This window comes from Physeter macrocephalus, unplaced genomic scaffold (genome assembly GCF_002837175.3).
Source record: "Physeter macrocephalus isolate SW-GA unplaced genomic scaffold, ASM283717v5 random_388, whole genome shotgun sequence".
Taxonomy (NCBI): Eukaryota; Metazoa; Chordata; class Mammalia; order Artiodactyla; family Physeteridae; genus Physeter; species Physeter macrocephalus.
In genome coordinates, this window is record NW_021145674.1 from 13,616 (window position 1) to 23,181 (window position 9,566).

At 45.0% G+C, this 9,566-nt stretch overlaps 1 protein-coding gene and 2 long non-coding RNA genes across 4 annotated transcripts in view; 2 read left to right on the forward strand and 1 right to left on the reverse strand.

Annotated features, from left to right (window-relative positions):
- The window catches only part of LOC129391875 (uncharacterized), a 13,193-nt gene extending 10,020 nt beyond the window's left edge, over positions 1-3,173 (forward strand). The window contains exon 3 of the long non-coding RNA XR_008616682.1: positions 2,816-3,173. This is a non-coding gene — a long non-coding RNA (uncharacterized lncRNA). The remainder of the gene's footprint in view (positions 1-2,815) is intronic.
- Positions 1-6,546, reverse strand: part of ATRIP (ATR interacting protein) — an 18,505-nt gene extending 11,959 nt beyond the window's left edge. The window contains exons 1-4 of one of the 2 annotated variants that reach the window (XM_028485422.2): positions 4,690-6,546; positions 2,727-2,857; positions 1,891-2,061; positions 185-303 (exon numbers count right to left, since the gene is read on the reverse strand). In XM_028485422.2, coding sequence (XP_028341223.1) covers positions 185-303; positions 1,891-2,061; positions 2,727-2,857; positions 4,690-4,936 — 668 coding nt within the window. In that variant the 5' untranslated portion in view covers positions 4,937-6,546. The remainder of the gene's footprint in view (positions 1-184; positions 304-1,890; positions 2,062-2,726; positions 2,858-4,689) is intronic. The other variant, XM_007115374.4, reaches the window with a different exon arrangement.
- On the forward strand, positions 3,190-8,488 carry LOC114485044 (uncharacterized). The gene is made up of 2 exons (XR_003678494.2): positions 3,190-3,349; positions 8,103-8,488. It is a non-coding gene; the product is annotated as an uncharacterized lncRNA (long non-coding RNA).
- Positions 8,489-9,566: the final 1,078 nt, after the last annotated feature.

Below are 9,566 nucleotides of genomic sequence, written 5' to 3' on the forward strand. Positions count from 1 at the left end.
AAGATCCCACATGCCGCGGAGCGGCTGGGCCCGTGAGCCATGGCCGCTGAGCCTGTGCTCCACAACGGGAGAGGCCACAACAGAGGGAGGCCCGCATACCACACAAAAAAAACAAAAAACAAAACAAAACAAAAAAAAAACAAAAACAAACAAAACTGTATTCTCCCTCTAGCACCATCATTACCTGACATGGGAAATGGAGGGAGCAGCTAGTTTATTAGCTCGTTCACTGCTTTGAAGCTTTGTCCTTAATTCATTCATCTCTGCATCTTTAAACTGGAGTTCAGACTGCAATGACTGGAGCTGGAAGGCAAAAGAAGCATACGTATAGAGGCCTCATCACATATACAGAAACAGCTCTGGGCTTCAAAATCTCAAGATAGTAAAGGAAAAACAAGCAATGAGAGGTAGTATAAAAGTCTGCTGTGACATAAATGTCCTAAAATATCAAGCTTTAACCTTCTTCCTGAAAGATGACATGGTATTCTAGAAAGATATTTTGACCTGAACTATAGCTGGGTAGTTTGTGAGGGTTCAAACACCATTTACTCAGCCTCTCTGAACTCCAGCTTATCTGTAACATAAAATACCTGTCTTCCTGGTTGGGGGGATTAAGTAAGAATGGTGAATGTAAAATGCCCAGCACAGAGCTTGACAGGGTACCATTTCTCACGGTAACATGTAGATCTTTTAGTGAATATAGTGGTGCACAATCCAAGTCTTCCTGAAGGTCTGGGCTTAGTATTTAGAAGAGTTTTACCAAAACCTTGTACAGTGTGGGAAGACCTGCTGTTCTGGCCAGTGGTAACTGCTACCATTCCCCAGGCACAGCACCAGACACAAGGGCAGGACCATTTAAGTCTCACGACAGCCTTTCTGGTTATTTTCTGGAACAGATAAGGGAAATGAGTCATAGAGCATAAGTCATCACCCTGAGGTCACTGCTTGAATGTGATAAAGCCTAGATTCAAACTCTGGTTTGTCTGATTGCAAACCCCTTGCTCTTCATCAGGTATATGGAAAGGCAACTACTGCTGTTAGTCTTGGGCACAGGTCAGTGCTTCTTTAAAGACTGCCAAGTTTGCTGAATGAAGTAATGGCAGAATAAGGCCCATGTCCTTGAGTTTGAAGCCTTGGGAAGTGAAGGAAAGGGGTATATACTGGACACCCACTGTTTTTCTCCCCAGAACAGTATCTCCCTCCCTTAAGAAATATCATTTTCCTACCTTTGAATATGTGATTTGAATGGGAGCTATTATCTCTTTGGTTACAGTGACTAGTTCAGAGGCAGGCACCTGACTCAGGTTAGACCAATTAGAGCCTTCCCCAGAATTTTAAAACTTGGATATAAGGAACCCTAAGTCTTCAGTCTGCTCTGGAGCTATGAAATATGAGCCCAGGAGCCCCTGGAGAACACATCCTCTACCATAAGGATGGAGCCTATCAATAGTACAGAGAATAAAGATGAGTCATGGCAAATCTTGAGTCTTTTGAGGCCCCAGCACACCTGTTTTCCCAGACCTAGTTATGGAAGCCAATACATTTTCTTTTGGCCTAAGCTAGGTCAACTGAGTTTCTGATCTGCCAAAGGAAAAAAAAAAAAAACAAACCCAAAAAACACAAAACCCCACTAATTTTAGCTGTTTCTGCAAAGTGTGAGCTAGTAACTTAGACTACCACAACAAAGCAGAGTTTCATCTAAGTCCTTTTCCAAACCTCAGAGCCTGGAGAAAAGTACATGCAATTAGTTGGTAGCGAAAGTATTTAAGACAAACAACTGTTGAAATCTTCCTGGAAGATCTATAAGCAACTTTAGTCATTGCTTCTAAAGGAACTCATTGAGCAGGCAAAGCTGATGTCCATACAAGCAAAACAAATGCTCTGGGTCACCTTTTTGGAGAATTCTTTTTCTTTGTCACTGAGTGCTTGAGTTTTCTCTTGCTCAAGAAGGAAATGGGATCTTCTCTGTTCCTCTAGAATGGATTCTGTCTGATGCAGTGAGTCCCGTAAAATTTTAATTTCTCCATTTTTAATGAGCACTTCTTCTTCCATTGCCTTCATCTGTAAATCCCAAATTGATGTTGTGAAAAGTTTGTAGGGGAAAATTATATATGTACTTGTTTCAACATGTAGCTGGGGAGATGAAGAAACACATTTAAAACATGTCCAACAGACCAATGAATGCTCAAAATATATCTGTACCAACCAGACATCACCATGATCTGCTAGGCCCATTCCTGGGACAGTGGATATTCAGCAAGATAGCTTAAGGACACACTTGTCACTTCTGCATGCAGATTCTATAGGCTCTAAGAGGTATTAAACAATCTGGGTCACACACTTCACAGAACTAAAATTCTACATTATGTTCTTGTTTTTTCTAGGGACCTATAGATAGTCATATGAAGAATGTTTGCTTTTTTGCAAAACTGCTAATGAAAATAGCAACCAATATGATGTTTCTTATATACGACATAGGCTATAAATTTATCTCAGTGCTATAACAGAAAGTTTGTATCTCCTTTTGTATATGGTTTACAGTGTTTGGTTGTTAGGAATCTTGGGATTTAGTTTCAACCAAAATTTTATGGCTTTCTTTCCCCCAATTCATGGGGATGAATCTGGACTCTTGTTTTAAAACTTTTATATATTTTATTGTATAATGCTTTATAACACATGCATAAGTGAATGAATTAACTACAAAAGCCACAAGTTAAATCACTTACCTTTTCTTTAAGCTCTTTGTACTGTGCCTGAAGTAACTCTAATTCAAAATTATCTTTAACTGGAACACTTTCTCTGTTTTTCCTTGCAGGATTTTTTGACATCCCATCTAATCTGGGGACCTTATGAACATCTGTAAAAAACAGTTCCCGTATACTTTTTAGGACCCAACATTTTCCCACTTTAGCCAGACAATGCTGAAAGCAATCACTTTTGAAAGCAAATTAGAGAAAGATCTAGTAAGCACTATAGGTATTTTCCAACATAAGAACATGAATCAATCCTCAGGAAATAACAGAACCTGCCACCCTCTCCCCATTCTGCACCCAGTTTTAAGAGTCTCATCTAAAGGCTGAAAGGTGCTGTAGGAATCTCACTGGTCAGAACTCCGTGATCTACTATTCAACGATATTTACTGAGCCCATGCCAGGCTTTAGCCTCTAAAGAAAGGTACAATGGTGAGCAAAATGGATACAGTCCTTACACTCATGGAGCTTACATGGCACTCAAAAACATGAGAATAAATGTAAAATTTCAACGTTATAAGAGCTGCAGAGAAGAGCAAATATAGGAAAGCCTATAATAGGGGATTTGATCCAACGGGATGAACAGAAGCCTTCCCCAGGTAAGTGATGATGGAATGGAGAGCTGAAGAACAGCAGAAACTAACCAGATGAGTGGCGATGAGGAATGGATGGAAAGAACGCTCAGTGTGTAAGAAACAGCAATGTGCAGTTTCTGTATTGTAAGGAAGCAGGGAGAATTCAAGGAATGAAGGAAGGTTAGTGTGGCTAGAACCCACAGAAGGAGAGGGAAAGGGACAGGCCATGCTGGGCCTTGCTGGCCATGTTAAGGATTTTGATCTTTATACTAGAAGTAGTGTGAAGTCATTAAAGGCTTTCAGTAGGGATGTTCACATGTATCTGTGTGTGACACAGAGATTCTAGTTTTGAAAAGATCACTCTGGCTGTGGTGTAAAGTCTGACTTGAGTCATAACTGGAAATGTGGGAACAATTTAGCAGACTATTGTCCGGGGAGGGGTGATGGTAATACAGATCAGGGATGGCAGAGATGATGCAGAGAGGATGGAGTCCAGAGATGGATGAAGAAGGTTAAGTTACAGGATTTGGAAAGGAATCAGATGTATGGTCAAGGAAAGGGAGCTGCTGCCTGCCTTGTGCTACATGATGGAGTGTGGTGCTAGTCATTGCCATGCAGAACATTTGGTCATCAAATGTTCTGAGTGTTTTCTGAATGCTTTGCCAGGCACCATGCTGGAGATGCTAGTGGATGGCTGGGTTTCCAGGAAATGATTGTGTGGAATATAAGATGCATGTAAGACATCCAAGCAGAGATTTCTCTTCCTGGGAGCCCCACAAGACTTCACTAGAATGAGTGTAAGCTCCATGACGGAGGGGGCTTTTGTCTTTTGTTTATTGCTAAGTGTCTGCAGCTCCTAAAGTTTGGGCACCTAGTACGATTTATTGGTTGTATAAAAGAATGAGTCTCTTTTATCTCTTGCCTCTGCCAGGCCCCTCTTATGCTCATGCGGCCCAAGTGGAAAAGGTGGTCTTCATTAGATCTAAAGCTTCCCAAACCTGTCATAAGGAGGGGTCCCCATGTGTAGGTAGTGATGATTCTGATGGTGGTGGTAGTGTGTTGCAAGGATCTCTGCTAAGAATTAAGAACCTTAGTGGTCCAAAGTATAGAAACTAAAGTAAAATGTTAACCTAGCTTTCGGTATTCCAAATCGGCTGTTTGACACTCCTGATACATCTCTCCCCCAAATCAAAGGACCTTCTGGGACACGCCGCTGCTTAAATCAAACTGTTCCTATATTTTTAAAAGGTGAAGTGGCAGTGTGAGTGCAAGACACCGGAACAGCGGTCGTGGGGTTCTTAAGCCACACACATCTAGTGGGTCTAGCGAGGTCTGCACCACCCTCGGGGAAAAGGCGCACTCACTGCACACGTCCGGAGCCGCGTTCGGGCACTGGCTCAGGGCCTGTGACGCAAGGGTGTCGAGCTCCTCCAGGTCGTCGGCGGTGAAATCCCCGTGCGCGCCGAATGGGTCTTCTGGGTCTGGTGGGGCGGCCGCAAGGAAGCCCCGGGCCCGCTTGCTCGGAGGGTGCTGGGTGCTGGGCGGCGGGCCAGGACTGGGTGCCGGGGGCCGGCTCCGCCTCCTGCTGCCTAGCGCGGGGATTCCAGCCATGCCTGCCGCCAGCCGGTTATCCGAAGGCACCGAGTCCGGCCTGTAACCTCGAGGCCGGAGGGCTGGACCAACCGCTCGCGCGCCTCCGCTCGCCTCAGCCGCTGGGGCCACGCCCCCGAGCCAACAGGCCAATCACCTGCCAGTTGGTGGGCGCGGAGGAATGACGTAATCAGACCGCGCCGCGGTGCTCAACTGGGTGCTTCCCGAGCTCTGTCGCTCCCAGCCCTTCTAGGCAGCACCCCCGCCTGGCGCTTTCGTATCGACGGCTGGGACCCCAGTAGGCGGGTGGTCTAAGAGGAGAGAACCGAGTTACTTGGGCTAACTCACCAGCCCCACCGCGCAGGTGGCTCTGCGCCCGCTCTCTGGCATCACTTAGGGTACACAGCTGGGCTTGGAGGAGTTCGTCCTGATTTCCTGATTTTCACACGTGCACATGTGAATCGAGTCAGGGAGCATTCAGGGGTTTGGTCTTTGTGAGCTCGCTGTTCTCCAGCCAGACCCACTTCTCATATACCCCAAGGCTCTCTTGGGGAGGAGTCTGGGAGAGTGGGACTGGGCGAGGAGTTATGAATAGAGCTGTTGTGAGCACACATCTTTGAGAACAGTAAATGTTTTGAATGTGTACCTTTGAGGTAGGTCTGGAGAAAGAAAGGTCTGAGAAGGGGTGATCCTGAGAATGGTGTGCCTGTGTTGGATGGGGTGGGGACTAACTGCTCAGGCTGTTAATATTCATTCATTCCTCTGAGAGCTCTTGAGTGTTTTTGTCCTAAGCGACGGTCATAGGTTAGAAATGAATGAAACTCAGGAAGTTAAGGAAGGCCCCCTGGAAGTAGCACTTGGGCTGTCCTACAGGTTGAGTGGAAGTTATCAAGAGTTACCAAGGAGGGCTTCCCTGGTGGCATAGTGGTTAAGAACCCGCCTGCCAATGCAGGGGACACGGGTTCGAGCCCTGGTCCGGGAAAATCCCACATGCCGCAGAGCAGCTAAGCCCGTGTGCCGCAACTACCGAGCCTGCGCTCTACAGAGCCCAGCCTGCCCTCTATAGAGCCCACAAGCCACAACTCCTGAGCCCGCATGCCACAACTACTGAAGCTCATGCACCTAGAGCCTGTGCTCCACAACAAGAGAAGCCACCGCAATGAGAAGTCTGCGCACCGCAACGAAGAGTAGCCCCCGCTTGCCGCAACTAGAGAAAGCCCGCGCGCAGCAACAGACCCAATGCAACCAAAAATAAATAAATAATTTAAAAAAAAGAGTTACCAAGGAGGATGGCACCAAGACTACTCAGACAAGAACACAACACTGAAATGGACGCCACACAGTGCCAGGTAGGAATTATCGATGGCAGAGAGAGAAGGTAAGGCTTTAGAGAGGAGCAAGGATTCAAGCTGGACTTGAGTGGCTGACAGGATTTTACCGGGCAGCAGTCATGTGCAGGACAGTTAGCAGGAACAGGGCGTTGGAGAGTAACTGGGGCAAGACTTTTCATCCTTGAATGCTCAGTGCCAGACTTGGCCTGTGAGTGTCCTATGAATGTGAAGGCAGTAAATGAAAGGGAGATAGATGATTGTCAGGGCCTAGAGGGTCTTGAATACCTGGCTTTAGTTTTTTTTTGATTTTTTGTTTTTTTTGCGGTACGCGGGTCTCTCACTGTTGTGGCCTCTCCCGTTGCGGAGCACAGGCTCTGGACGCGCAGGCTCAGCGGCCATGGCTCACGGGCCCAGATGCTCCGCGGCATGTGGGATCTTCCCGGACCGGGGCACGAACCCGCGTCCCCTGCATCGGCAGGCGGACTCTCAACCACGGCGCCACCAGGTTAGCCCCTGGCTTTAGTTTTTTGAGGTAATTGGTAGGTTCCCTCAGACAGCTGCCCAAATGTTGAATGCTTGTCTTAATTGCTCCAAGACTTTGGTCCCGTAAAGAGACAGGATTATACTTCCATTTGTTAATGCTGATTAGGTTCCACCAAATAAAAGAGTAGCTTAATCTCAGGGGTGGTGTGCTGGCACTGGCTCTCTGAAGGGTTATTCTCAGTAGCACAGGGATGGGTGCGAGCTGGCAAGGTCCAACAGGGAATCCCTGAAGTCCAAAGAAGATGCTGCTGGCTGTGCAACTTTCCGGGAGAGAAGCAAAGTGGGCCGTTTTTCTTTTTCTACTAAAATCAAGTACATTAGAATGATAATACAGGCTTCAATCTATCAAAACCTTTTCCAGTTTTGACTCAGCAAAATCTCAGACTAGTTCTAGAGCCCTTTTTGAAAACACATTCTCAGAGAAAGCTAAGTGTTATTAGCATTATTCCCATAGTTGTATCAAGGGCCTAGACAAGAAATCTAGACTTGTGCCTCTAAATTGTTTCAATACATATGCATTTAGCACACATTATGGTCTCTGACCTCCAGGAATTTACTCTTCCTGGAGTCAAAAGTGGTAATCAACAAATGTTCCTGGAGTCAAAAGTGGTAGATAATCAACAAATGTCAGGAGAGAAAAAGGAAAGAGGGTTAAGAGACACTGGGACTGCCACTACAGTCAGGAAAGAGCTCACTACTGTGACATTTCAGTACTCTAAAAGAAGGGAGTTTCCAGTTGGTGATAACAGTGAGGCAGGAGCTTGACTGGAATGTAGGCCACTGTGGCTCACTGATTGATCAGGAGGATGAATGCTGGATACCTGAGGGTAGGGAGTGGCATCCAGATCCCTTAGTGCCTCACTGGTCATTGTAGGGACTTGTGTTTTTTTTGCACTAAGAAGCCACTGAAGAATTCTCAGCCAGGGAGAGACAAAATGTAACTTTATGGTCTGGAGATCACTGTGGGTCCTGAATAAGGATTAGACTGTACGGAAGCAAGAGTAGGGGCAGGAAGACAAATTTGGATGTGACTACAATAATTTAGGTGAGGGATTTTAGGGTCAGAATGAAGGTCCGGTGGTATAAGAGTAAATGTGAAGGGTTCAGATTTAATTTTGCTGATGGGTTGAATGTAGAGTATAAGAGATGGGAACCTAGCAAGGACCTTTCTGAAGCCCTAGTGGAAATGCAGACCTGGGGGCTTCAGAGTAAGCTTAGTTCTTACAGACTTTTAGGAATCTCTCCTTTCTCCAGTCTTTTTTCCCTTCATAACACGTATCATATGTATTTGTCCTGCTCCCCTGCAACAACAGAGAAGTTCCTTGGCGAGAGGAATTGTTCACTGGTGCATGCCCGGCTCGCACAGGCAAGACTCCTTACATGAACAGATGAACAACCCCATTAAAACAAATAGTAACGTGGATGTCATAACAGAAAGATTTTCTTCCCAAAGTACAAATTCTTCCACTAATCTCATGTAATATATTGTTGGGTATACAACCACACAGAAAACAACAGCTATTTCAAATGAGTTGGTTTAATTCCAGGTGGTACAGAATTCAGGACAGAACAAGGACTTAAGAACACACTTTGGCAGGATTCTGGGCTGGGTTTATGCAGATCTCACAGCTAAGGTAGAAATGGCTGAGAAGAACTAAAGACAAGATGAGCCACTGTATGATTTTTTTTTTTTTTTTTTTTTACAAAAGTTTATTTAAATGTACAATAGGTTCCAAGACAACACTTCATTCTAGCTATAGGTGGCAACAGATGTTATGGCATGGAATCCAAATGTTTAATCCAGATGTTTAAACAGGAATGGAACTAAAGATCATCATTGCCTCAGGCACAAGGAACAGCTTACTTTTTGCCAGATTTCTTAATTCCACCTGTGGCTGCAAAAGGAAAACAAAAAAAGTCTCATCCAAGGAAAAAGACAGTTCTATGGTTGAAGCACCAGGGGCCTGATAAGGATCCTAATAAGGCCCAGCTCTTTGTACTGGGCATTTTTTTGGACACAAGCATGCAGAGGGCTTCCCCAGTATTATCTATTCTGGGCAAAAGTAGAATGAGAATAAGGCAGGGCACGACTAGCGGCTGTGCACTGGTCTGGATCTCAAGTGTGTTGTGTATTTCAGACTGGCTCACTTAATCCTCATCCCATATCAACCCATTTTACAGATAACAAAGTCTCAGCGTTAGGTGTTGTTCAAAGTTATAAACTGGTATGAGACAAAGCCAGGATTCCAAGCTGGGTAGCCTGACTTCCAAGTCCATACTCTTAAGTGTCATGTCACACCACATCACCTTCTTCTATATTATGATCCTGGGGATTTACTCACTACCTTTATTTTACCCAATTTACAAATGACTGTATTTGGCACACGGTAGGGAATTTAACAATTATAGAATTAAGTATGCCTAATATAGAAATGAAAGTCCTCAAGGGCTGTGACAAAATAAACCTTCAAAAAAAAGTAGATGATGCTCAATAAGAAAAAAGTAGTACAGGATTTCACTAAGGGTTGGCCTTCTCCCCAAACATAATCACAGATTAAGGAAAGGTGCAAGATACCTCACATAATTCCAAAAAGGAATCTCAAGATCTAGAATCTCAGCGCTGTGTGGGTACACAAAAATGACTCAAACCCACTAGAATAGAGGTCTTGGGAAACCCTGAATGACACTCCCACCATCCCAGCCTTCATTGTCCCTAGGGTGGCTCAGTGATCCAATAGGGTATAGATAACTTGAGAAAATAATCCTATTTTGATGAA